Raw genomic sequence first — 27675 nt, forward strand, 5'->3', positions numbered from 1 at the left:
CTTTCCACCATTTGCCCTCATTCACAGAGTGCTGCTCAAGCTCCGGAGGGACAGAGCCAACCTTATTCTCATTGCTCCGGCATGGCCGAGGCAGCATTGGTACACCCTGCTGTTCGTCCTTTCAGTGGCGGAACCAATTCCCCTGCCGCTATGGCCGGATCTCATAACGCAGGACTTCGGCAGGCTTCACCACCCGGACCTGCAGTCCCTTCACCTCACGGCTTGGCTCCTCCGTGGTTGACTCAGGCGGAGCGGTGTTGTTCTGCTGCAGTACAGCAGGTGCTTATGGGGAGCAGGAAACCTTCCACTAGGTCGACTTACCTCGCCAAGTGGAAGCGTTTCGCCCACTCGTGCACTCAGAATGGCTTCGATCCTCACCTGGTGTCTATTCCAAAGATATTAGACTCCCTTTGGTCCCTCAAGGAGCAGGGCCTCGCGGTCTCCTCCTTAAAGGTGCACCTGGCAGCCATTTCGGCCTTCCAACCCAGCGAGGGTGGCCGTTCTATTTTTTTCTAACCAGATGGTTTCCCTGTTCCTTAAGGGACTAGAATGGTTGTACCCACAGATCCGGCGCCCGGCCCCTACCTGGGACTTAAACCTGGTATTAGCCAAACTTATGGGGGCCCCTTTCGAGCCTATGGCCACATGTTCCCTTTTATATCTTTCCTGGAAGACGGCCTTCCTCGTTGCTATCACTTCGGCGAGGCGAGTCTCAGAACTTTGCGCCCTGAGGGCAGACCCACCTTATACAGTCTTCCACAAAGACAAGGTGCACCTCCAACCACACCCCTCCTTCCTTAACAAGGTGGTGTCTGCTTTTCATGTAAACCAGGACATCTTCCTCCCTGTTTTTTTCCCGAAACCGCACTCATCGCGCCGGGAACAACAGCTTCATACTTTGGACGTCCGTAGGGCTCTAGCTTTTTATATAGAGCAGATGAAACCCTTTCGGCGGTCGCCCCAGCTCTTTGTGGCAGTAGCGGACCGCATGAAAGGCATGCCAGTCTCATCCCAGCGGATCTTGTCTTGGGTGACATCCTGCATCAAGACATGCTACGAGTTTGCTCATGTTCAGGCTAGCCACCTTACTGCTCACTCTACAAGGACACAGGCCTCCTCTGCCGCCTTCCTGGCCCATGTCCCCATCCAGGAAATCTGTCGGGCGGCTACCTGGTCTTCTGTTCACACCTTTGCTTCCCACTACGCATTGGTACAACAATCCAGAGATGATGCAGCCTTCAGCTCAGCCGTCTTACATTCTGCCACGTCTCACTCCGACCCCACCGCCTAGGTAAGGCTTGGGAATCACCTAACTGGAATGCATATGAGCAATCACTCGAAGAAGAAAAGATGGTTACTCACCGTTGTAACTGTTGTTCGTCGAGATGTGTTGCTTATCCATTCCAGACCCGCCCTCCTTCCCCACTGTCGGAGTAGCCAGCAAGAAGGAACTGAGGAGCGGATGGGTCGGCAGGGGTATATATCCGGCGCTATAGCGGCGCCACTCCAGGGGGCGCCCAACCTACCCACTGAGTGTTGCTAGGGTAAAAATCTTCCGACGAGCGTGCACACGGCGCGCACACACCTAACTGGAATGGATATGAGCAACACATCTTGAAGAACAACAGTTACAACGGTGAGTAACTGTCTTTTCCACAACCTCCCTAAGCAATTTATTCCAGTGCTTAACCACCCTGACAGTTAGGATTTTTTTCCTAATGTCCAACCTAAACCTCCCTTGCTGCAATTTAAGCCCATTGCTTCTTGTCCTATCCTCAGAGGTTAAGAAAAACAGTTTCTCTTCCTCCTCCTTGTAACAACCTTTTACATACTTGAAAACTGTTATCATGTCCTCTCTCTGTCTTTTTTTTTTTTCAGACTAGACAAACCCAATTTTTTCAATCTTCCCTTATAGGTCATGTTTTCCAGACCATTAATTATTTTTGTCGCTCCTCTCTGGATTCTCTCCAATTTGTCCACATCCTTCCTGTGGCACCCAGAACTGGACACCATACCCAGTTGAGGCCTAATCAGTGCAGAGTATAGCGGAAGAATTACTTCTCTTTTCTTGCTTACAACACTCCTGATGATACATCCCAGAAGGACGTTCGGGTTTTTTTGCAACAGTGTTACACTGTTGACTCATATTTAGTTTGCGGTCCACCATGACCCCCAGATCCCTTTCCACAGTACTCCTTCCTATGCAGTCATTTCCCATTTTGTATGTGTGCAAGTGATTGTTCCTTCCTAAATGGAGTACTTTGCATTTGTCCTTATTGAATTTCATTTCTCCAGTTTATCCAGATAATTTTGAATTATAATCCTATCCTTGAAAGCACTTGCAACCCCTCCCATCTTGGTATCATTTGCAAACCTTATAAGTATACTCATACAACACAACATTCTGTGATGTGGTCATCTGTACACACTTTCTCTAAGCATTATTCCATCACTCAGGCTTCTTGTGCTGATGCAAACTTTGGCAAGTTGGTACTTTGTTGTTCAATTCAGAAATCCCACCAATTACAAGAGAACTGCTGATGAGTCACCTGGAGTAGAATGTATATATGCATAATCTCTTGAAGGAGGAAAAAAACATTACTCACCTGTACAGTAACTGTTGTTCCTCAAGATGTATTGTGTACATATGCATTTCACGACCCTCTCTACTCCCCCCTACTTCAGAAGTATGGTCATTTTGCAATGTGAAGGAACTGAGGAGTTGGGGCGGCTCAGCCCTTTATGCCCTTTGCACAAGGACATTAAGGGCACATGCACAGTCCAAACGGCAGGGCCTGCTCTCGTTTTTTTGCCGTCCCAAGCAAAAAAAATTATGGCTGCCCCCCATCCCAGTCCTGGGCTCCCCCCCCCCGTACCTCCCTGCTGCCCCAGCCCTGGGCTCCCTCCTACCCACACCCCCTGCCGCCTTAGTGCTGGGCTTCCCCCTTTCCCCTACCACCAGTGCCCCCCCACACCTCCTGCCACCCCAGCCCTGGGCTCACCCCCCCCCCACCTGCACCCTTCTTCCGCCGCAGCCCTGGGTCACTGGTAACTCACTCCCAGGGCAGGTCATTCAGCAGGAATTTTGGATGTGCACAGAACACAAACAGGATTGGTTCCCATATGGTTACAGAACTGCAGTAAAGTGGAACAATTTTCAGCTTGTGTGATTGGAGGATATCAGGATGCATATTATAAGACTGTCCTCCATAAATGAGGAAAAGTTGAGGTGCCTTTATTATTCTTTTGTTCCACTCTTTCTTTCTATGGGGAATTTGCCAATGCAATATCACTGTCTTTCTTTTAAACAAACAAACAAAAAAAAGGCAATGGCTGTTGAAAATAGCAATTCCAGTCCTAATAACCACTGGGAAGCATTTCTTGCTCATATTTATCCTACTTTTTCTACAGCAAGTTACAGTGGATCAGTATATTTGATTTGAGAGAAATAAGTAACAGCTGCCCAAACCTTGTTTGAGCACTCCTGAATTTTGAGGTGTTCAAATCTGGAAGGCAGGTGCTGGGTGTGTGTGTGTGTGGGGGGTGGCTGTGGGCTCCGCGGGGGAGCATGGCAGCATGTATGCAGCAGCGTGTCTGGAGCTGCGCGGAGCCAGACACGCTGGTCTGAGTGGCACAGTAAGGGGGCTGGGGGTTGGAGAAGGGGTAGGAGGTTCCAGGGGGGCAGTCAAGGGACAGGGAGCAGGGGGAGTTGGATGGGGTGGAGGTTCTGGGGGCAGTCAGGGGACAGGCTGCGGTTGGATAGGCATGGGAGTCCCAGGGGTTTGTCAGGGGACAGGTAGGGAGTGGGGTCCTGGGGGGAAGTGGGGAGGGGTCTCAGGAGGGGGCAGTTGGGGACAAGGAGCAGCGGCGCTTAGATAGGGGGTGGGGTCCTGTGGGGTAGTTAGGGGCAGGGGTCCCGGGAGGGGGCAATCAGAGGACAGGGAGCGGGGCGGGAGTTGGATGGGTTGGGGTTTCTGTGGGGGGCAGTCGGAGGGAGTGGATGGTGGCAGGGTGGGGCTTCCCTCCCCCTGAAGTGTCCTATTTTTTTAATATTAAGATATGGTCTCCTTACCATTCACAGCACGGTGCTGCATGAGGTCCCCCTCCTTCCTTTCCAGTTGGTAGTGGCCAAGGGAATGCTCCGAAATGTAGTTCTTTCCCTGCTCCAGGGCTGGTTCTATAGGCAGGGAGCTAACCAAGGAACTACAGCTCCCAGAGCCCCCTGTTGGTTCTCAGCTCCCAAGCTCGATCCCTGCCAGCTGCCGCCCCTGCAAATGGGCTGCCCCAAGCAAGTGCTTGCTTTGCTGGTGCATAGAGCTGCACCTGCCAAACAGTTCTGCTGGTAAAAGTTTCTGACTCCAGTGCTTTGGAAGCACATATATCTGAATGTACATGTGCACAATGCATCTTGAAAAACATTACTGTCATGGTAAATAACCATTTTTTTGGGTGAACAGTGCCTTAGATATTTCATTAGTATATAATAGCTTAATTTACATAAACTGTTACTTAGAAAAATTGTAATTATTAGTTACAATTAACTATTATTAATGGGGGGAGGGATAGCTCAGTGGTTTGAGCATTGGCCTGCTAAATCCAGGCTTGTGAATTCAGTCCTTGAAGGGGGCCACTTAGGGACCTGGGGCAAAATCAGTACTTGGTCCTGCTAGTGAAGGCAGGGGGCTGGACTTGATGACCTTTCAGGGTCCCTTCCAGTTCTGAGATAGGTATATCTCTATATATTTTTGTATTGTTAAATTACATACTTATTACTAGAATATCAACTAATTAGTGTACTATTGTTTCAATTAATTTCTTGCTGAAATATATAGAAAATCCATATTCACCTGTTTTTAGACAAAACAAATTTAATGTCATAATAAAAAATTCCTAAAATTATTTTCTCAACTTTTTTTTTCCAGGAACGAGATTGTGAAGCCGTGTCACTATATTGTATTTATGGATGAATTTGAGTGCACAAGTTACATTATAACATTATTGAATTTAATTCCCATTCTAATAGATTTTACACATCTAGATGAAACATATATTAAACAACTAAAAATCTGTAACTACTATTTCATCAGTTTGTATATACTGGAGGCATCATTAAAGGTACTTATGAATTATATTTTTTCCCATGAATGGTAATGCTTCTTGTTGTTTTTTCTTAGAAATGCAAAATTCTGTTTAATTATAGATGCCTACAGATATTTTACAAAAGGGATTCTCTGTTATAAAAGTCAATGGCTTCTTCTATTACATTAATTCTTAAATGTTCTTCTATTATATTAATGAAGTTTTCTTTAGATTAATATGAATTTTTCCACACCACAGTATAAAATCATTAACTTTTTTCTGAACTTGTTAATGGATGATTCTTGCTTTTTGCATAGAGCTGCACTATTATGTCTTGTGCTTTGTGTACGACGGCTTAGATATACTCTGTATCGCTTAGTCGTGAAAGTATTGAGTTGCTTCCTCCGAGACAACAGTTACATGTTTGTAAGAGACCTACTGATAAAGAAAGGGGGAGTAATTTTTATCCCAACTTATATTTGCTAGTTTCCGAACATTGAGCTTCAGTATCAGCACAATCTTCAAGTGGCCTCTGCAAGTTCTCACTTTTGGGATGAGCTGGTGATGCAGTTCTGATAATGGAACATTTCATATCAGTGCCATTAGTTATGTTCTTCTTCAAGTGCTTGCTCATGTCGATTCCATTCTCGGTGTGCGTGCGCCCATGTGCATGGCCGTCGGAGATTTTTGCCTTAGCAGTACCCTTAGGGCCGCCTATGGCACCCTCTGGAGTTCTGCACTCATGATTTGGTATATCATGCACTGCCAGCCTTATGCCCTCTCAGTTCCTTCTTACCACCCATGATGGTCAGTTGGAGCACCTTTCTTGCTTAGCAAGAGCTAGCAGTTTCTCCTTTTTGAATTTCATGCCTTAGGATCTTTGTACATAGTTTGCATTTGGTAGTGTTAAGTAGTTGTTAAGTGCAGTAACTCCTCATTTAATGTTGTAGTTATGTTCCTGAAAAATGAGACTTTAAGTGAAATGATGTTAAGTGAATCCAATTTCCCCATAAGAATTAATGTAAATAGGGGAGTTAGGTTCCAGGGCAGCTTCTCCTACTCTGCAAGCACCGGAGCGGGGGAGCTCAATCCTCAGCCTACCCACTCCACCCCTTTCCCTTGACCCGCCTCTTCTCCCCCCGCACCTCCTCCCCCTTTACTTCACACACTGCGTCCTGGCAGCACGGCCAGTGGCCAACGCAGTGGCTGTATTGGAGCACGTGGGGCATACCAGTGATGATGATGCCCCTTTCACAGTACTCCTCGGTGGCTGAATCAGAGCATCGGTTGGTGGCTCGACCGGTGCCGGGCCCGGTACCGAAAGCCTATTCTGAGGTCAGCGCGGAGGAACCTGTGCCCACCCCTAAGCAGGGGCGGCTCTAGACCCCAGCGCGCCAAGCAGGCGCGTGGGGCGGCCCTTCCCCGGGGGGGCGGCATTTGGCTCCGGTGGACCTGCCGCAGGCATGCCTGCGGCAGGTCCACCGGAGCCCGGGATGAGCGGACCTGCCGCAGGCATGACTGCGGCGGGTCCCCTCTTCCCGCGGCTCCGGTTGAGCATCCCGCCGGCGGGAGCTCAACCGGAGCCACGGGAAGAGGGGACCCGCCGCGGGACCGGGGAAGGGCGGCGCAGCGCACCGCGCTGCTTGGGGCAGCCTACTTTCTAGAGCCGCCCCTGCCCCTAAGCCTCCTTCTCCGCCAGTGGTTGAGACTCCAGTACCTCCACCAGTGGTCCAGTCTTCCTCGTCATTCCTGGATGAGGCAGTCGCAGGACCTTCCAAAGCTAGCTTGACAGATGGCTTTAGGGAGCCTCAAGCCCTTTTCCGGCGCATGGCCGACAACTTTGGGCTTCAGGTGCAGGAGATGGCAGAGCAGGGAAGACACCATCTTCAATGTCCTCTTGGTTTCTATGCCCATCCAGGTCACCCTGCCAAGATAGCCAGGACCCTGTGGCAGAGCCCCTCCTCCATCCCTCCCACCTCAAAATGGGCTGAGAAAAAGTACTTTGTGACAGCCAAAGATTTTGAATACCTTTATACCCACCCACCCTGGACTCGCTGGTTGTGTCTGCAGCCAACGAGGACAAGCAGGTTTCCACCGTCTCAACTCCCAAAAGCAAAGAGGCTGAAAAACTCAATTTATTTGGGAGAAAAAATTATTTGATCGCCAACCTGCAATTCCGGATGGTGAACCATCAGGCCCTGCTGAGCCGGTAGAATTTTAATCTCTGTGACAATCTTAAGAAGTTCCAGGAATCCCTCCCTCAAGGTCTAGCCCAAGAGTTTAGCACCCTAATAGAGGAGGGTACTGTGGCGGCCAGATGTTCCCTGCAGATGGCATGGGTCACATCAGTGGTGGTCATGTGATGCAGCTCCTGGCTCCAAACAGCAGACATCTACCAGGAGATGCAGGCCCCGTTTCAGAAGTTCCCTTTCGACAGAGTTGGTCTGTTCTCCAATCAAACAGATGCCAGGCTGCATGAGTTGAAAGACACTGGGGCTACCCTTCACTCATTGGGCATGAACATGCCGCAATCAGCCAGGAAGCCCTTTCAGCCACCACTGTTGCCAAGACCCTGGCAAGATCCCATCAGTGATCTACAAGGAGAAGGGATGCTGGTTTTAGTCATCATCACCCTTTTTCCTCCCACTCGCCAGCCTAGTCCGGACCTGCCAAACACCCAGGGAGCCTGAAGTGATCATTTTGAGGGTGCACCTGAGAGAGATGCCCCTGTCAGTCAACCGGATCCTACCCACCTTTTCCTCAACCACCCCTCTCTCTACTGCTCAGCCTGGTTGCGGCTTACGGCAGACCACTGGGTCCTGGACATAGTAGCTTGGGGCTATACCCTGCAACACTAGGCTGCCCCTCCATCCTGCCCCCACCCCACTTTCCCGTCCCTCTTCAGGGACCCTTCTCATGAGCAACTCTTCATTCAGGAGGTCGAGAAGCTCCTGGGCTTGGGGGCTGTGGAGGAGTTTCCTCGGGACATGGAAGAGGATTCTACTCCTGCTACTTCCTAATCCCAAAGGCAAAAGGGGGCCTCAGACCCATCCTGGACTTGCGTGGCCTCAACAAGTCTCTCAAGAAGTTGAAATTCAGCATGATCTCCCTGGTCTCTATCATTCCTTCCCTGGATCCGGGGGACTGGTATGCCGATCTTGACTTAAAGGACGCTTACTTTCATGTCTCCATATTCCCAGGGCACAGGCATTTCCTGCATTTCATAGTAGCTGGGTGCCACTTCCAGTTCATCTGGGCAAGCTCAACACGCAGGGCCGCTGGCTGCACAACCATTTGGCCCTTCATATCAATGTCAGGGAGCTCAGAGCAGTTCACCTGGCCTGCCTGGCGTTCTTGCCCCACCTGAAGGGCAGGGTGGTTTGGGTCCTGATGGACAATACAGCCGCAATGTATTACATCAACAGGCAGAGAAGCACCAGGTCTTTGGCCCTTTGTTGGGAGATGCTCAGCCTCTGGGGCTTTTGTATGTGGCATGACATTCATCTGGTAGCCGCCCACTTGCCCGGAACCAGGAATGTCCTGGCAGATCACCTCAGCAGGAACTTTTTGTCTTGCTACAAATGGTCATTTCATCCCGAGGTGGTTAGCCTAATCTTCTGCAGGTGGGGGACTCCCCAGGTGCACCTGTTTGCTTCCAGGCAGAACAGAAAGTGTCATGTATTCTGATCTCTGCAGGGCAGGGACAAGGGCTCCTTGTCAGATGCCTTCCTGGTTCCATGGTTGGGAGCGCTGATGTACGCCTTCCCACTGATTCTGTTGATCCACAAGGTCCTGCTAAAGGTGAAGCAAGACAATGCATCAGTTATCCTCATAGCCCCAGCATCTAAATTTCCTGTAAGCCATGCGGCTGGACAGCAGGCTATTTAGCACCACACAGTCACTTGTGGAACCTGCTCAGCCATCCTGCCGGGGGAGGAGCACGCCATAGGCACCAACTTCCCCCATAGTCGGGGGGTGCTCAACCCCCCCTTCTGCCCCAGGCCCTGCCCCCACTCACCCCCTTCCCCCATGTCCCCTCCCTGCCTCCTGTCCCAAGTGCACCCTGTCCCTGCTCCTCCCCCTCCCTCCTGTAGCTTCCTACGTGCCACAAAACAGCTATTTGCGGTGGGTAGGAGGCACTGGGAGGAGCTGGTCAGCGGGGCCACCAGCAGGTGAGGGGCAGGAGGAACTTGGCTGCAGGTACATGCTACTGAGCAGCAGCTGCTAATTTTTCTCTGTGAGTGCTCCAGCCCTGGAGCACCCATGGAGTTGGTGCCTATAGGGTGCCCCTCCCCCAGCCCCAACTCAGCCCCAGACCTGCTGCGGCCAGGGGAGGGGCGGCCCAAACCTAGCCCCGGCCTGGACCTGCCATGGCTGGGGTGCCTATCCCGCGGCCCCAGCCCTGGAACTGCTGCAGTGGGGAGAGGCACCTCTCCCCACCAGCCCAAGTCCTGCTGCAGCTTAGGGGAGTCCTCTCTTCCTGCTGTAGCCCCAGAGCACCCTTCTGCACACCAAACCTCTCATTCCCAGCCCCCCCCCCCCAGAGCACACACCCACTGCTAGAACCTTCACCCTATGCACCCCAACCCTCTGCCCCAGCCCTGAGCGCCTCATCCCTGACCCCACCCAAGAGCACTCACCCCCAGCCAGAGCCACCAAACCCCTGGACCCTCTGCCCCAGCCCTGAGCCCCCTCCCACACTCCGAACCCCTTGGCCCCACCCTCACCACATACATTTTCTTATGTGCACCAATATGAAGGTGATGTATCACACATCACTCCATATTGGTTCACATAACAAAATTCATTCTGCACATGTGAAGGAAAAATTAGAGGGAACACTGCCCAGCGTGGCCTTGTCGACACTGGTTTGGCATGCTGCTGAATCTTTCAGCAGTCACTCCATTGCAGCTACCTCTCTGGATGGATCTGCTGTCCCAGAACCACGGTAATCTACTGCGCCAGAACCTGGCATCACTGCACTTGACAGCTTGGCTGCTGTGTGGCTAAATATGGATGAACGGGAGTGCTCCGCTGGTGTCCAACAGGTACTGCTGGGCAGCAGGAAACCTTCCACCAGGGCTATCTATGTGGCAAAGTGAAAGTGGTTCATGTGTTGGGCCTCAGACCGATACATTTGTGTGGAAGAGGCCTCGCTGAAGGACATCCTGGACTATTTACTGCATCTTAAGCTCCAGGGCATGTCGCTATCTTCGATCAAGGTATACCAGTCAGCCATTTCAGCATTCCACCCTCCATTTCAAGGCCGATTGGTCTTCGCCCATCTCATGACAGTGCAGTTCCTGAAAAGTTTGGAGCACCTTAACCCACATCTCCAGGACCCTGTCCCCCCTTGGGACCTGAATCTTGTGCTGTTGAGGCTCATGGGTCCCCCCCCTTTGAACCCTTGGCTTCCTGCCCCCTCCTGCTTCTCTCCTGGAAGGTCTCCTTCTTGGTTGCTATAACTTTGGCCTGTAGGGTGTCTGAGATCAGGGCGCTCATGTCCGAGTCGCCTTGTACACTCTTCTATAAGGACAAGGTCCATCTGTGTCCATACCCGGCTTTTCTGCCCAAGGTCGTCTCCCAGTTCCACACTGGTCAAGACATTTACTTACCAGTCCTTTGTCCAAAACCTAATACAATGGATGAGGAATGCAAGCTGCATACCCTGGCTGTCAGACAGGTGCTGGCCTTCTACATTGATAGAACAAAGCAGTTCCATAAGTCAATGCAGTTGTTCATTGCTGTCACTGACAGGATGAAAGGTTGCCCAGTGTCAGCCCAGAGAATCTCATCTTGGACCACGGCCTGCGACTGCTACTGCTATGAGCTGGCAAAGGTGCTCCTGCTGGATATCGTGACAGCTCATTTGACTAGGGCGCAGGCATCAGCAGCAGCCTTCCTGGCGCATGTGCTGATCCAAGAGATCTGTTGGGGTGCCACCTGGTCATCCAGCTACACATTCGCGTTGCACTACACACTGATCCAGCAGACTTGAGATAATACTGGCTTTGGCAGAGCAGTGCTGCAAGCAGCAAGACTCTGAACTCTGAGTCCACATCTGCTGATTGTGCTTGTGAGTCACCTAGAATGGAATTGACATGAGCAAGTACTCGAAGAAGAAAAACAGTTACCCGCCTTTCATAACTGTTGCTCTTGGAGATGTCCATTCCATTACCTGCCCTCCTGCCCCTCTGTCAGAGTTGTTGGCAAGATGGTACTGAGAGAGCGTAGGGCCGGCAGTGCCTGATATACCGCAGCATGAGCGCGGAGCTCCAGAGGGCGCCAAGCCAGCCCTACTGGTATTGCTAAGAACAAAATCTCAGACGGCTGCGCACGTGGGCGTGTGCATACCTAGATTGGAATTGACATGAGCAGCACATCTTGAACAACAGTTACGAAAGGTGGGTAACCAGTTTTTCTCATGCCCCATGTTGTTCTTGAGCATTCTCAGAACCAGGTTATAGAAGGGGTGTGGCACTTAAGACACATCAGTTCCTTCCCACTGTGGCTGGTTTTCTTTATTTGTTTTTATTTTTTAAGAGTTATTGTTTGTTTTCTATTAGTTTTGGGGTTCCTGGGCAATAGTATTGGCACTTGGATCCTGTGGTGTAGATCCAAAGGGGAAAAGGCCAGGATTCAAAATATAGGCCTGTTGTCCTGCTGTATTCTCCATTTTAAATCTTAGAGGAGGCTTGCCTGGGAGAAGGGCATTTTTCCTCACCTAATCCCTCGCCTTCCTAATCTGCAGCACCTTCACCCCAAGATTTTATAATGAATACTTAAGCAAACTCCAAGCCTCACTGCCCCAGGAGGCCCTGGCAGTAAACTCTCTGGATTCGAATCCATTAAACGATCTGTAAGTAAAATCAGACTGTATCAGCCTACAACGTCTTGGAGGGCAAAAACAATCTAAAACTCTTCATAAGGCACTGCCCTCCACTCCTGGAGTGGTATCAAATCCTTCAGTACAGAAGGATCTGAAGCCCCTACCTGTGTTGAGGATGCCATTTTGCTCTATGTACAGTGCATGGGAGGTCATGCTGTGTGGAGGACACCATACTGTAGAGCAAAATGGCACTCTCCACACAAGTAGGGTACCAAAATTGAGTTTTACAAGAGGCTCCCAATGGACAGATGCCACCACTGGTGACTGGGGTCACCAAAGCCCTCTTTTTGATAGCGTTGCCCTCAGAATATTTAGCGACACTGAGAGTGGGGGAGACCAGGAACTCGTGCAAGACAGCTCAAATAGGCACTGCTATGATTAAACGTTCCAATGTCAGAGCTGTACCATTGACATATCCCAAGAGTGGGAATGTGTAGAGTCCATCTTGAAGAACTCCAGTTACAAGGGAATAAACTTCATATTTTCAATAAAATAATTATCCGTTGAAAAAATGGAATTGGAAAGTCTTGAGATTTTTTCTGACCTTCTAATCATGTCTTGAAAGTAGAGCTAAGTGGGAAACAGCTTTCCTATTTCCATGAAAAAATTTGAGATTTTGAAAAATTTCCCTTCCACATCAGGATGATGATATTTTTCACAAAAAAATCAGAGAAAGATACCCCAGAATAACCAATAGTCCTTTGGCTATGGCGCCACTCTAGGGTGCAGGAGACATGGCAGAACCAAATTCAAGTCCTTGTTCTGCCTGATTTGGAGGAGGGATGTGAATGCAGATCTCCCACATCCTGAGTGAATGCCTTATCCTGTGGGATACAGTCAGTCTGTCACTCTTTCCTATTGGAGCTGTTCCACTTTAATTATTTATATAAATATTCATTGTGCTAGAAAGAGATAGTGTCCTAGGTAGGGGGAAGGATTTCTTCCCCCCAATATTCATCTCTGAAGTGACTGGCCCATGAATAACTCAGCTGCTCCTGCTGTGTTCTGGAGCCAGAATTTAAGTCTTAAAGCGTTTACATATCTGTTTCAATCTGCCTCCCTGCAGTTGCAGAAAGGTAATACTTCAAAGGTTACCTTTGAGACCAGAAGGGCTAGAAATATGTTGTTTGTTTTTTAGTTAAAGGTTTTAATTCTGCATAAATTGGTTGGTAAGACCTATGGGGAATTTTATGCACTGTTAATAGATGGATGAGTGGATTTGTCAAGCCTGGGTAGTGTTAAAAGATGCATTATAATTGTTTTCAGATTTGAGTAAAAGCTTAATATATTCTCTTGTTTTATAATGTAAATGATGTAATGAATCTAAATAAATACTTTGTTTCTTTTTAATAACAGGCTTTAGCCATGGGGAAGGCTTACATCTTTCATCATTGGAATCAGTTTGAACTAGTAATCATAATAGTTGGACTCATAGATATCATGATTATTAATATCTTTAAGCCACTTCACCCAACATATCATATGATTAAGACTATCAGGGTATTCCGAATCATTCGCCTTATTAGAGTTCTGCGTCTTTTGAAGGTAAAGATAAAATTTTTTTATAACTTTTAACAAGGAACTATAAAAGCATGCAGCTTTGTGTTTTATTTTTAGGTTCAGTAAAATAAAATGTAAACCAAATTCTTAAATGTTATTGTTTTAAATCTGTGTGGCTCCTCCTTGATGTGACATCCCCTTATGTGCTTTGCTGGTGATATCTCACAGCATGCTGCACTGAGAGCATAGGAGTATGTGGAATGCTTATAGAGCTAAGATAAAACCATGTTTCTTTCTCATAAAACTGCCTCCCCACATCTACTCTTAAATTTTGCATGGTATATCACATGATCTGTGGAACAATTGAATGCACTGTACTTTAGGAGAGGGTCATAACAGTCTACATTGAGGGTTAGGGGTGCACAACCTACCTTTTCCTCTCAAATCCTGTTTATTCTGCTATTTAAGAAAAATCAGACAATCTGAGGGTTGCTGGCCAGACCTTCTTCTTCTTGTGTTTTGTTTTTTAAATTCTAATTTATGAGGAAGGTTTTCTTCATCCTTTCCCCCCACTACTAAGTCTATTAATGCATAGAATTAAAGTACTTTTCTAGTTTCTGTTGCTTTCAGCCACCATGGTTAAACATGTCAGAAAGTGTAGCTTCAATACATATGCTTCATATGCTCACAAGCTCAGCCTCTGTTCAGGACTCTTATTGTGACTGCTGGAACTGGGATGAAAGAAAAAAACAACAACATTGTGGTGTACTTTCCCCATCTAAAATCCTAAGAGGGGTTGTGATAAATGAAGTGGGGGATTGCTCTTTTATGGATACCCAGCCAGCCAGTTAGCTATAAAATCCCTGTTAGTAGCTGTTCTCTACTTGCTCTACATGTAAAGGGTTAAAAAGTCCATAGGTAAAAGGAAGGAAGTAGGTACCTGACTAAAAGAGCCAATAGGAAGGCTAGAACTTCTTAAAATTGGGAAAAAAATTCCCCTTTGTCTTCAGTGTTGTTCTCCCAGAGAGCAGGGACAGGGCTGGAACTATGCTGTAAGAGCTTGCGCTAGGTATGAAAAATGATCAAATCATACCTAGAAACTACTCATTTGAAATCCCAGATATGTAAGTAGATCAGGAAATGTCTAGGAAGACGCGATTAGGTTTATCTCATTTATTTCAATATGGCTTGTGGACTCCTCTATGCTAACCCCAAATGCTTTTGCTTTTCTTGTAACCTTTAAGCTGGACTCCAAGAAGCTATCTTGATGCTTAATCCTTGTAAATGTGTTTTTTAAAACCTAGCAAAAAGCCTAAGTTCCAGATGTATTTTCTTTCTTTTTGTTTTTAATAAAATTTACCTTTTTTAAGAACAGGATTGAATTTTTGTGTCCCTAAGAGATTTGTCCATATGATGTTTAATTAGCTGGTGGCAACAGCTGATTTCCTTTGTTTTCTTTCTCAACTCTTCCACGGCGGGGGGCAGTGGAAGGGCTTGAGGGTACCCACAGGAAAGAATTCCCAAGTGTGCCTTCCTAGGTTCTAAAAGGGGTTTTTTGCACTTGGGTGGTAGCAGCATCTACCCATCCAAGGTCAGAGAAAAGCTGTAACCTTGGGAGTTTAATACAAGCCTGGAATGGCAGTATTAATTTTTAGAATCCTTGCAGGCCCCCACCTCCTGTACTCGAAGTGCCAGAGTGGGGAATCATCCTTGACAGGGGTTCACTTTATTCAGCCCCTGATCACCATCATTATAGGGAATTATTTTGCCTTGAAGCTAGATAACATGTAAATTTGTTATAAGTCCAACATATTTAGCTAGCCTTATAATCAGGAGTCATAGGCCTGGTCTACACTAAGAAGGGGGTTCGAATTAGGGTACGCAAATTCAGCTATGTGAATAGCGTAGCTGAATTCGAAGTACCCTAGTTCGACCTACTCACCCGTCCAGACGCGGCGGGGTCGAACTCCGCGGCTCCCCCGTCGACTCCGCCAACTCCTTCTGCCGAGGTGGAGTACCGGAGTCGACCGCGGCGCTTCCGGAGTTCGAACTATCGCGTCTACATCAGACGCGATAGTTCGAACTCCAAAAAGTCGAACTCTCCGTGTCGAACCGGCAGGTAAGTGTAGACGTACCCATATAGTGCAAGTGCTCATAGGTGTGTCAGCTGCAATGTATTACCTGAACTACTATCATGCCCAGAGTTGTAGCTGCAAGAGATTTCTGGTTTTCCCACCTGAACAAATTTTCCTGATCACGTGATTCACTTGGGTAACTCTGCTCCACAAGTTGGATCTAAAGTGAGCAGACTTATTTGCAACCAGGATGGGGCCATGGTTTTTCAAGTCATCTGGATTGTTTTGTTGCATCTGGAGAAGGGGCTGAATGGGAATCTTGATGGATCATCCTTTGTATTCAGACCTATTATTTGGAGACAGGAGTTTATGTATCTGATAGTCTCAACATCCTTTCTACTAAGACAATATAATTTTTTGTTTTTAAATTTGTATAAAGTGATCGTTCAGGTGGCAGCAGTGCATGTTGCCTTATACATGTCAGTCTTTTAAGCACATTTTGCCTGTTCTTTGGAAACTTGTGTATCATCTCCAGTGTGAGGCCGTGCTGCCCTGCCGCAGCAAATTGGTGCTCTTGGTGCTGTGGGAGTGCTATTTGCATCAATGAAGGTGTTATTACCTGGGAAACATGACCAATCAGCAAATTATTTCTGGTTTCAACACAGATGTCCACAAAAATTCTTCTTCGAATGCTTGCTCCATGTCGATTCCATTTTAGTTCATTCTAGGTGTGTGTGTGTGCCTACATACGTGGACGTCAGAGACTTTTGCCTTAGCAGTATCCATAGGGCTGGCTGTGGAGCCCTCTGGGGTGCCGCGCTCAAGCCGTGGTATTTCAGGCACAGCGGGCCCTATGCCCTCTAAATTCCTTCTTATCACCTGCAGTGGTCAGTCAGAACGCCTTTGTTCCTTGCTTCGCAAGTGGCCAGCTGTATTTTTTTTCTATCTCAGCCTTGTGCTTCTAGCTGTAAATAGTTTAACCATTGTTAGTTAGTTGTTAAGTAGCTGTTAAGTGTTAGATCAGGGGTTGACAACCTACAACACAAGTGCCAAAGGTGGCATGAAAGCTGATTTTTGATGCCACGTGGCATGGGCTGAGTCACCCAGCCTGCTGCCACTCTGGGGTTCCTGCTGCTGGCCCCTTGCCAGCCGGGGTCCCACCACCGGTCCCACTCAGAACCCACTGCCAGCCTGGGTGAAGGAACCCCAGGCTGGCAGTGGGCTGAGACCCCAGCTGGCAGGAGCCAGGGGCCAAAACCCCAGAGCTGGGGCGGGCTGAGCCCTACCCACTGCTAGCTCCACTCACCTCAGCTGCCGATCTGGGGTTCCAGCCGTTGACTTCCTGCCAGCCGGGGTCTGGATCTCCAGCCTGGAGTCCCAGCAGGCCACCCTCGGCTCTGCTCCTAGCCTTGTCCGATCATTTCAGCCTGCTTGGACAGACGCATTTGGATTTATTGAAAAGAAGGACCGTGCTATTTGTGCTTTCTGTTATGAAAGTGGTGTTTGTCACACATCAAGTGTTCGACATTTTGAAATGAAGCACAAGAAAACCTTTCTTGACGAAGCAGACAAGACTGAATCAATCAAAAAAGGCAGGAGCAGCCTCTGAGAAGCAAAGCAGTGTTTTTAAAAGCTTAAGTGTACTAAAAATCAAGCTACAGAAGGAAGTTACAAGATTGCACAGTGCATTGCAAAGAAACAGAAAGCCATTTACAGATGGGGAATATATAAAAGAAGTTTTTCTCAGCAGTTCGGAGATTTTGTTCAATGATTTGCCAAATAAAGATACCATCATATCTAGTATAAAAGAACTGCCCATCTCTGCCAGAACAATTGAGAGATGCATAAGTGAAATGGCAGAAAACATTAAGGAAAAGCAGACAACTGCATTGAAAGACACAACATTTAGTGTTGCAGTTTATGAGAGCGTGGATATAAATGACATTCCACATTTGGCAGTTGTTGCAAGATACTGTGCTTCTGATGAAATCCAAGAGAAACTGTTGCCTCAAACCCCTGCATGGCACAACAAAGGGGGAAGATACACTGGAAAGTTTTGTAAACCATTTTGAAGAACGAGGAGTTGACATCAGAAAAATATTTTGTGTGACAACAGATGGTGCTCCTGCCATGGTTGGAAAACAGAAGGGATTTGTAAAGTTACGTGAAGATCAAATTGGCCATCTAACAGTCAAATTTCACTGTATCATCCATCAAGAAAACCTGTGTGCTAAAATTTCTAATTCAGAGCTTAATAATGTGATGAATACAGTTGTGCGAATTGTGAATTTCCTTGTTGCTCAACCTGCTTCGACTCACAATTTCAAGCACTGCTAGAAGAGATGGACAGTGCTTATAATGACATCCCACTTCACAACAACATTCGGTGGCTAAGTCATGGCAAGGTTTTGGTGCGCTTTGTAAACGGTTTTGATGCAATCAAGGCCTTTTTAATCGGAAAAAAGAACAAAACTACCCTGAACTGGATGATGCCAAATGGCTGTGTAAGCTCATGTTTCTAACTGATATCACTGCTCGCCTAAACAAACTCAACGTCTGTCTCCAGGGTGCAGGGCAAACAGTTCTGGATCTTTATGAAACCTGGAAAGTATTTGTTGTGAAACCAGCAGTTTTTTCCAGGGATATTCAAACTTCTACTTTCTGCTACTTCCAACTCATAAAAGAGCTATCGACACGTTGCACTGTCAATGTCGATGAGATTGGAAAGTACATGCAAGAACTGGAATCAGAATTTTCTGACAGATTTCAAGATTTACAGCAATTTGGCCCAATTAAACCTGAAAAGTTCAATGAAAATGATTTGGATTTGTCTGTATTTCAGTGGATGGGTGTTGAAGATTTCGAAATGCAGCTCATTCAGTTAAAAAGCTCAGAATTGTAGACATCAAAGTTTGTGGATCTGCAGAGCGCACTTGAAGCTACCGAGAGAGATCATGGGGCCTCTATTCTGACCTGCTGGATGTCCCTGCCAGTGAAATTTAACTGTTTGAAGAAAATTGCATTTGCAATGCTTTCAGCATTTGGATCCACATACCTGTGTGAACAGGTATTTTCACACATGAAATCTGTTCTCTGTCCCTCAGAAGCCTATGTGCAGCTTAAAGTATCCAAATACATGCCAGACATTGGAAAACTCAGCAAGGAAAAGCAAGGGCAAGGATCACACTAAACTGATAAGATCTGCATTTTAATTTAATTTTAAATAAAGCTTCTGAAACATTTTGAAAACCTTGTTTACTTTACATAACAGTAGTTTGGTTATATATTATAGACTTTTAGAGACCTTCTAAAAAACGTTAAAATGTATTACTGGCACGTGAAGCCTTAAATTAGAGTGTATAAATGAAGGCTTGGCACACCACTTCTGAAAGGTTGCTGACCCCTGTGTTAGATAGTGTCCCAGTGGGGACATTGCCCCAGGTGGGGCATGCCCTGGTCCCTGGATTTTAAGCCGTGCTCTGTGTGTAACAGGCCTATGCCTGTTAGTGACCCACACAATAGTTGTCTAAGCTGTCTCAGGGAATCTCACATAAAGAAGCGCTGTCACATCCGTAAAACTGTTGATCCTCAGACTCAGAGGGAGCACAACATACATCTCAGGGCCCTCCTGATGCAGGCTGCCCTGAGGCCAGCTTTGGAGCCAGAGTGGCCCAATGTGGTACCTAGCGCTTTTACTTTGGTGTGGAACGCACACCCAGCACCAGGTTCCTCCTGGCACCAATGCCCCTTGCTAGTGCTGAAGAAGAAACCTAAGAAGATGGCACCAAGCAAGCCCAACCAGGGGGCTCTGGGCAAAGGACCTTGTTCGGGCCTTACGCCCACTCCAGACCTGCAAAAGGGCTCAGCCCCAGGGAGCTCCTCCCCACAAAAGGGCCCATCACCGACTCCAGGGAACAGTAAAGGGCCCAAGCTGATGGCGCAGTTGACACTCTCCCAGCTTCTGGCACCGAGAGAGCAGAGAGCGCCCCTAGTGCAGATGGCACCATGTGGAGATATGGATCTGGCTATGGCTCCCCGAATGGGCAAGGACTTGCACAAATCAAGTGAGCACCACCGGTCTCTGGAGCCAAGACAGAGCCCTCGGTCACCACATTCTTGGTCTCTGTGTTGGCCCAGGGCTCCGGCTTGCTGCTACAAGTCATCGGCTCCGTACTCCAGATCCCCATCCTTGCGCCGGGACTTGCCCAGCCATAGACTATCTCCCTGGCATCATTCTTCATCTTGGGTTGCTATAACTTTAACTTGTGGGACTCTCTCCTCAAATTCAAGGACTCCATGACCTAGGAGATGGCCCAGGAGTTCACAACTCTGGTGGAGGAGCGTACTCCGGCAGCTTGGTGCTCCCTCCAAATGGCCTGGGACGCAGCCAATTCAGCTGCTCTAGTGGTTGCCTCGGCAGTGGTCATGCAGCGAAGTTCCTGGCTCCAGACCACAGACCAGTCCCAGGAAATGCAGGCCTCTATTCAGGACCTCCCGTTTGACAGTGTCAGCCTTTTTTCCAACAAAATGGATGCTTGTCTGCACAGCCTGAAAGACATGAGGGCGACTCTCTGCTCTCAGAGGATGCATATTCCTCAGGCGTTGAGACAGCCATTCTGCCCTCCTCCGCACCTCAACAGAGGCAGCCTTGGCAGGCACCTGCAAGGAAAAGGGATGTAAGGTTTAGTCACCGTCACCCTTTGTCGTCCCGATCTGCTGCGCAGCCTGGCCCGGTGAAGCACCGAGGGAGCCAGAAGTGCTCATTTTGGGGGTGTGCTCGGGAGCCATGCACCAGCCAACTGCCTGGATCCTTCCCTCCTTTTCCTCAGCTGCCTTTTTCCCTACCTCTCGGCCTGGTCACGGATTACATCAGACCATTGGTTCCTGGACACAGTAACTCGGGGATATACCCTGCAAGTTTCGGCAACCCCTCCCTCTGCCCCCTCCACCTTCCCCATCCCTCTTCAGGGACCCTTCTCACAAGCAACTTCTCATTCAGGAGGTCAAAAATCTCCTGGTCTTGGGGGCTGTGGAGGAGGTTCCTCAAGATATGGAAGGAAGAGGATTCTACTCCCACAACTTCCTAATCCCAAAGGCAAAGGCGGGATCTCAGACCCATTCTGGACCTGGGTGGCCTCAACAAGTCTCTCAAGAAGTTCAAGTTCTGCATGGTCTCCATCATCCCATCCCTGGATCTGGGGGACTGGTACACCACTCTCGACTTAAAGGACGCTTGCTTTCATGTCTCCATATTTCTGTGGCACAGGCATTTCCTGCATTTCATAGTGGTTGAGTGCTACTTCCATTTCACGTTGCTACCCTGTGGCCTGTCTTTGGCCCCTAGGGTGTTCACGAAATGCATGGCGCTGAGGGGTCCCAATCTTCCTGTATCTCAATGAGTGGCTCATCAAGGGCAGGTCTACGGGGAAGGTGCACAAGAGGCAGTCCACCTGCAGCAACCCGGGTCTATTAATAAACACAGAAAAGTCCATGTTAACACCATTTCAAAGGATTGAGTTTATCAGACTCACGTGGGCCAGGGCCTTCCTTCCAGAAGCACATTTTCAGGCCATGTCAAGCTTAATCCCTCCTATAAAGATCCATCCACTCACCCTGGCCCACATGTGCCTGCGAATGATGGGCCACATGACCACGTACACATGTGGTTAGCTATGCCTATCTTCATCTGTGGCCTCGGCAAGTGTAGCTAGCCTTGGTCTACACCCCCAGCAGGCACACCCTGGACCATGTGGTCACAGTGTTGAACCATGTCCCCCTGTCTCTGGATTGGTGACAAGGTCCCAGGTCAGTGCTGCAGGGAGTCCTCTTTGCAATCTGGTCTCCGTCGATCATCCTGGTCTTGGATGTGTCAGATCTGGGTTGGGGAGCCCATCTGGGTGTGAGCTCAGCACCCAGGGCCACTGGCTACACAATTATCTTGTCCGTCATATCAATGTCAGGGAGCTCAAAGCAGTTTGCCTCGCCTGCCAGGCCTTCTTGCCCCACCTGAAAGGCAAGGTGGTGCAGGTCCTCACAGAAAATACCACTGTGATATATTACATCAACAGGCAGGGTGGTGCCAGGTCTTCAGCCCTTTGTTACAAAGTGCTCAGCCTCTGGGATTCTTGTATGCGGTATGCCATTTATCTGGTAGCTATCCACCTGCCCGGAGCCAAGACCGTCCTGGCAGATCACCTCAGCAGGACCTTCTTGTCTCACCATTAATGGTCACTCCATCCGGAGGTGGTCAGCCTAATTTTCCATAGGTGGGGGACTCCCCAGGTTGACCTGTTTGCATCCAGACAGAACACAAAGTGCCACATGTTCTATTCTCTGCAGGGCAGGGACAAGGGCTCCCTGTCAGACGCCTTCCTGATTCTATGTTCAGGAGCTCTGATGTATGCCTTCCTGCTGGTGCCATTAATCCACAGAGTCCTGCTCAAGACGAAGCAACGATCATCCTCATAGTCCCAGCGTGGCCTCATCAACACTAGTTCAGCATGCTGCTGAGTCTTTCGGCCACCACCATGCTGCACCTACCTCTTCGGCAAGATCTGCTATCCCAGAGCCACAGCAATCTGCTGCATCCGAACCTGGTGGCACTGCACTTGACAGCCTGGCTACTGCGTGGCTGGGCGCCCCCTGGAGTGGCGCTGCTATGGCACTGGATATATACCCCTGCCGACCCATACGCCCCTCAGTTCCCTCTTACTGCCTGTGTCGGTCGTTGGAACAGTGGCGCGCGGCTTAGCTGACCTCCACTTCCCTAGCTACTCGTAGTTCTCTCGTTAATTCTTGTGTATATAGTTCAGATTTATATAGTTGTAGTTAACTTTATTTGTTTGTAGTATAGTTAGTGCATATAGTTCAGAGAGGTTCGGGGATTATCCCCTTTCGAGCACCCGGTACCAGGGCCTATGCCCGGTTCACTGGGTTTCAAACCGTGCTCGGCCTGCCACAAGCCGATGCCAACAGGAGATCCCCACGACTCCTGTCCTCGGGGAATCTCACCTAACAGATAAGTGCCGCATTTGTAAGGCCTTTAAGCTGAGAACAAAAAAGGAGCGGGACTTTCGTCTCAAGCAGCTCCTGATAGAGGCAGCTCTTACTCCTCCGCCCTCGGCACCGAGCGCTGGACAGTCTTCAAGAAGCGCTCCCTCGGCACCGGATCGCGCCGGTACCACCAAGGCCTCTTGGCACCGGCCGTCGCCGGCACCGACGCCCGCTCGGCACCGATCCCTCTCCCCGAGGGTGAAGAGGCACAAGACTCCTGCTGCGTCTGAGCCACCTGCTCCGCAGCCTGAGCGCTATACTAAGTCGGACTGAAGTTAACTTGATGGTTTTACCCCAATATTGCTGCTAACATAGCAAATAATCACTTATTGATTCTAAAACAGGAAGCTCAAGAAGGAAGCTGTTTATTTAGTTGGCAGGCAACAATCAAAGAACTTTTACTCACAGCAATGATAGTCTTTAATTGATTTAGTTGGTGTTTTCCTCCTTGGAATTCACTGTAACTATAGTGGCTAAACTATTTCCTTTCTCTACTCCTACTCCACCCCAGCATAAAAAAATAAGTACAAGATTTACAAGACACTTCATAAAGAGGATTTTTCACTAAACAATGGCAACCTTGTTTTTCTGGAGAACTAACATAGGTTATATTAAATTGTACTGCTGAACTTCTAGGTTATTTTAAGAGCACATCGAGCATCTGGATCATGGGTAGGCAAACTTTTTGGCCTGAGGGCCATATTGGGGTTCCGAAACTGTATGGAGGGCCAAGTAGGGAAGGCTGTGCCTCTCCAAACAGCCTGGCCCCTGCCCCCTCTCTGCCCCCTTCCACTTCCTGTCCCCCTCAGAATCCCTGGCCCATGCAACCCCCCCCTGCTCTTTGTCCCCTGATTGCCCCCTCCCAGGACCCCCCCCACCCTTAATTGCCCTTCCGGGACCCCACCCCCTATCCAACCTACCCTGCTCCCTGTCCCCTGACTGCCCAGACACCTATCCACACCCCCACCCCGCGGACAGGCCCTCCCACGCCTATCCAACCCCCTTCCCATTCCCTGTCCACTGACTGCCCCTGCCCCCCTCCCCCAAGAATCTCTGCCCCATCCTACCGTCCCCTGCTCCCTGTCCCCTGACTGCCCCTGGGACCTCTTGTCCCTTATCCAACCCCCCGCTCACTTACCATGCCACTCAGAGCAGCAGAACTGGCAGCTACGCCACCCGGCCAGAGCCAGCCACATTGCTGCGCTGTGCAGCAGGAGCTCACAGCCCCATCGCCCAGAGCGCTGGCAGCACAGCGAGCTGAAGCTTCAGGAGAGGAGGGGAGGGACCCGCTGGCCATAGTTTGCCCACCTCTGATCTGGACAGACACTCTGTTGTAGTATTTATATAAATCAAAGTTAAATGAAATATAAACATACAAATGAAGTGTATTTATCTGTATAAGAATTCCTATTAGAAAAGTTGACATTTTTATTAAATAATGTATTTTGTTTGCAGATGTGACTTATTTCATTATTATTTATTTCAGCTTGTGATACCAAGACTGATAAACTTATTGGAAAAACAAACAAACAAACAGCTAACCGTTAGATATGATATTGCTAAGGGATATGTGCAAGGTGAAGAAGATACAAAATATTTAATTGAACAGATTTCTGGTTATGAGACAATTTCTAAGGTGAGGGAAAATAATAGAAAGTATAGGAAATGGTTTAAAATGTGTGCTTTTAAGATTTTAATTTATATTCTTTAAAAAAGTTAGATTTAAATGGATAACAGGAAGTTAAAATAGATAAAATAAAGATGTCAGAATGATTAAAAACAAATTCTAGCAGAGCAGATACATGACATTACTGCACCTTGTCAAAGGGTGATGGAGCTGCTGCTGCATCTGGCAGACTTCCAGTATTCTTAGTCAACCAGACCTCCTCTAAGTATTCCCACAGCAGCCTGGCCCTTCTACAACATGGGTTCTTCTTCGAGTGCTGTCCCTGTGGGTGCTCCACTCTAGGTGCTGTCCCTGTGGGTGCTCCACTCTAGGTGACGGTGCGTCCCGGCGCTGTCGATCGGAGATTTTTGGTAGCAGTGCCTGGTTGGGGCGCATGCACCCAGATGGTATCTCCCGTCTAGTTGGAATCTTCCTGAGTGCGTGCGCCCCACACCCTCCTCAGTTCCTTCTCAACTGTCCTCGGCTGAAGACGGGACTCGGAGCAATGCTGCCTTCTCTTCCCTGGTATCTATAGGAAACAGTAACAAAGAACATAGACATAATTATTAATTACTTCCCAGTTGTTTCCCTTCCTTTAGTATAGTTACATAGTTAGTTACTTAGTTTAAAAAAAAAATCACTTCAGACTTGTCTCTCACTGAGACACTCTCCCCTGCCATTTCTAATTTACAATGCCAGGGGCTTCAGGATTCAAGAGGTGTGTTTTCTGGCACGACTCCATACCAAGGTTGAATGGGCACTCACATTGTGTGAAGTGCCTCGCGGAAGCCTACATCCCCGCAAAGTGCCTCTACTGTATGAGCCTCGAGTCGAGGGCTCGGCACGACAGAGACCTGCGGCTTAAAATGCTTCTCATGGAGAAATCCCCGCAGCCGCTTTCGGAGATGGGGAAAGTTAAACCCACTCCCACATCCTCCCCAGCCAGATCGAAACCGGTGGGGAGCGTTGCTTCACCCTCCCTGGAGCGGAGGCAAGAAGCAGAGCAGTTTCATAGGAGAGACTCTAACAAGGGTAAGGGGTCTCCTGCGAGATCCCTACCCTCTGTGCTGACAGCGCCAAAGCTAGGCGCCTCAGCCCCGGATCACACCTCAACAATGGCTCCCACAGACCGTAGAGGCGGAAATTCAACCTCCTGAACACAGAAGGATTCCGCGGCACCAAGCGCCTCAGCGCTAAAAACAACCGCGGAGCCGGCCGCGCTCTGCCCTGGTGCCGACAAGGACGTTGGCACCGCAAGCCTAAGGACTAAAAATAGCCGCGGAGCCGGCTATGCGCTCTGCCCCGGTGCCGACAAAGCCGTCGGCACAGCAAGCCTGAGGACTAAAAATAGCCGCGGAGCCGGCTATAGCTCTGCCCCGGTGCCAACAAAGCCGTCGGCACCGCAAGCCTCAGCGCTAAAAATAGCCGCGGAGCCGGCTATGCGCTCTGCCCCGGTGCCGACAGAGCCGTCAGCACCGCAAGCCTCAGGGCGGAAGAAGAAGAAGAGAGGGGGAAAAAAAAAAAGCCACGGCTCCGACTGCGTGCTCTGCCCCGGTGCCAGGAAGGACGTCGGCACCGAGCCTGCCTTCCGCCCCTGCACCAACAGCAGACCCCCTGCAGGGCACCTCCAACCGACCCACTGCACCGCTCACACTTTCACTTTCGCTTCTTAACATGACACAGGGCAGTCCCACCACCTGAACTGGCTACCTTCACTGAGCGCGAACCTGATCTACAACAGCAAGCAGAGTTCTTCGCACCTCCTTCTCCTTCCCCACTGGAGCCTTTTTCCACCTCAGGCTAAGGGTCCGCAGCCTCCAGCCTCAGTTTCCCTACTTCACTCCCTATAAATGAGGCACTCTTGGAACCAGCTGACGCTCTCTGCAAACTCCAGCTTCTTTATTACCAACCTGCAGAAAAGCCGAACATAGATACTATGTTCCTGCTAAGGACGCTGACTTCCTATTTTTTTTTCACAACTGAACTCTTTCATTATCAATGCAGTCGCACAAAGAACGAAACAGCCACAATATCAGTCCACCCCGCAAGACATGAACCTTAAACGCCTTGACGTCTTGTGTCGCAAGGTTCACACATCCTCCACTCTACAATTCTGGATCGCAAACTACCTTGCACTCCTTGCCAGGCATGACTTTGATAACTACAATAAACTTTTGAATTCGCCTCTTACATTCCAGAGGACAGGACAGTGGGCTTTAAATCAATTTTGAGCGAGTGCCAATTGATTTCCAGAACAGTCCTACAAGCCTCTTTAGACACGACAGACACAGCAGCCCGTACAACTGCACCGGCCGTGGTTATGCGCAGATCTTCATGGCTTTCTGCATCTGGCATCCCTAAAGACTTGCAGAACAAAGTGGAGGACCTCCCCTTTCATAAACATAAACTGTTTTCTTAAAAAAACAAAACAAACCCACACCTGATGAACTACTTCATACAATGAAAGATTCTAGAGCGACACTGCGCACCCTGGGCATTCACCCATCTCTTCCCAGGGGTCAACGATATCAACCCAAACCTTACCACATAAATAGGAATCGCGCTAGACCCCCTAAGCGCAGACAAAATCAAGCTCAAGCAACCACTTCCCATCCATCTGGGAATAAACAACAATTTTAAAAGGTTGGTTCAGGGTCTGTACGACCACTCCTTGATTCCACAGCCTATTTGCCCATTTTGCCACCGCCTCCAGAGTTTCCAACATGCCTGTCAGCAAATTACACAGGACTGCTGAGTCCTCGAGATAGTTCAGTCCGGTTACTCTAGCCCATTCATATCCTATCCTTCTCCCCTTCCCCTTCCCTCTTCAGGGACCTCTCTCATGAGCACCTGCTTCGCGCAGAAGTTGCTTATCTTCTACAGCTAGGCGCAGTGGAGCCTGTGCCAATGCTACATCCAGGGAAAGATTTCTACTCCCATTACTTCCTGACCCAGAAAAGGTCTGGGGGCTGGAGGCCTATACTAGACTTACGCCAACTGAACAAATTCGCGAGGATACAAAAATTCAAAATGGTCACACTGGCCACATTAATTCCTGCACTAGATCAAGGGGATTGGTTTTCAGCCCTCGACCCACAGTACGTTTCTTTTCATATATCAATTCATCCAGCTCTCAGACGCTTTTTAAGCTTCACAATCGGTCACGACCATCTCCAATACGGAGTTCTTCCTTTCGGCCTCTCCACAGCGCCAGGAGTTTTTTTCCTAAATTCTAGCTGTACTCGTGGCTCACCTCCACAAACATGGGGTCACGCAGTTCCCCTACCTGGACGATTGCCTCATCAAGGGCAACTCCTATGGCGAGACACTCCAAGCTACTCTTTCACTATCACCCTCTTTCACAGCCTAGGCCTCCAAATAAACGCCCAAAAATCCACCCTGACACCTACACA

General features: G+C 48.8%; 1 protein-coding gene across 11 annotated transcripts in view; it reads left to right on the top strand.

Moving 5' to 3' along the window:
• LOC120404838 (sodium/hydrogen exchanger 10-like) overlaps positions 1-27675 on the top strand; it is a 304962-nt gene that overhangs the window by 176073 nt on the left and 101214 nt on the right. For all 11 annotated transcript variants that reach the window (XM_039537846.1, XM_039537852.1, XM_039537849.1 and 8 more), the window contains 3 exons: positions 4923-5115; positions 13325-13513; positions 24083-24232. In XM_039537846.1, the coding sequence (XP_039393780.1) occupies positions 4923-5115; positions 13325-13513; positions 24083-24232 (532 nt within the window). The remainder of the gene's footprint in view (positions 1-4922; positions 5116-13324; positions 13514-24082; positions 24233-27675) is intronic.

This window comes from Mauremys reevesii, linkage group 4 (assembly GCF_016161935.1).
Source record: "Mauremys reevesii isolate NIE-2019 linkage group 4, ASM1616193v1, whole genome shotgun sequence".
Lineage (NCBI taxonomy): Eukaryota > Metazoa > Chordata > Testudines > Geoemydidae > Mauremys > Mauremys reevesii.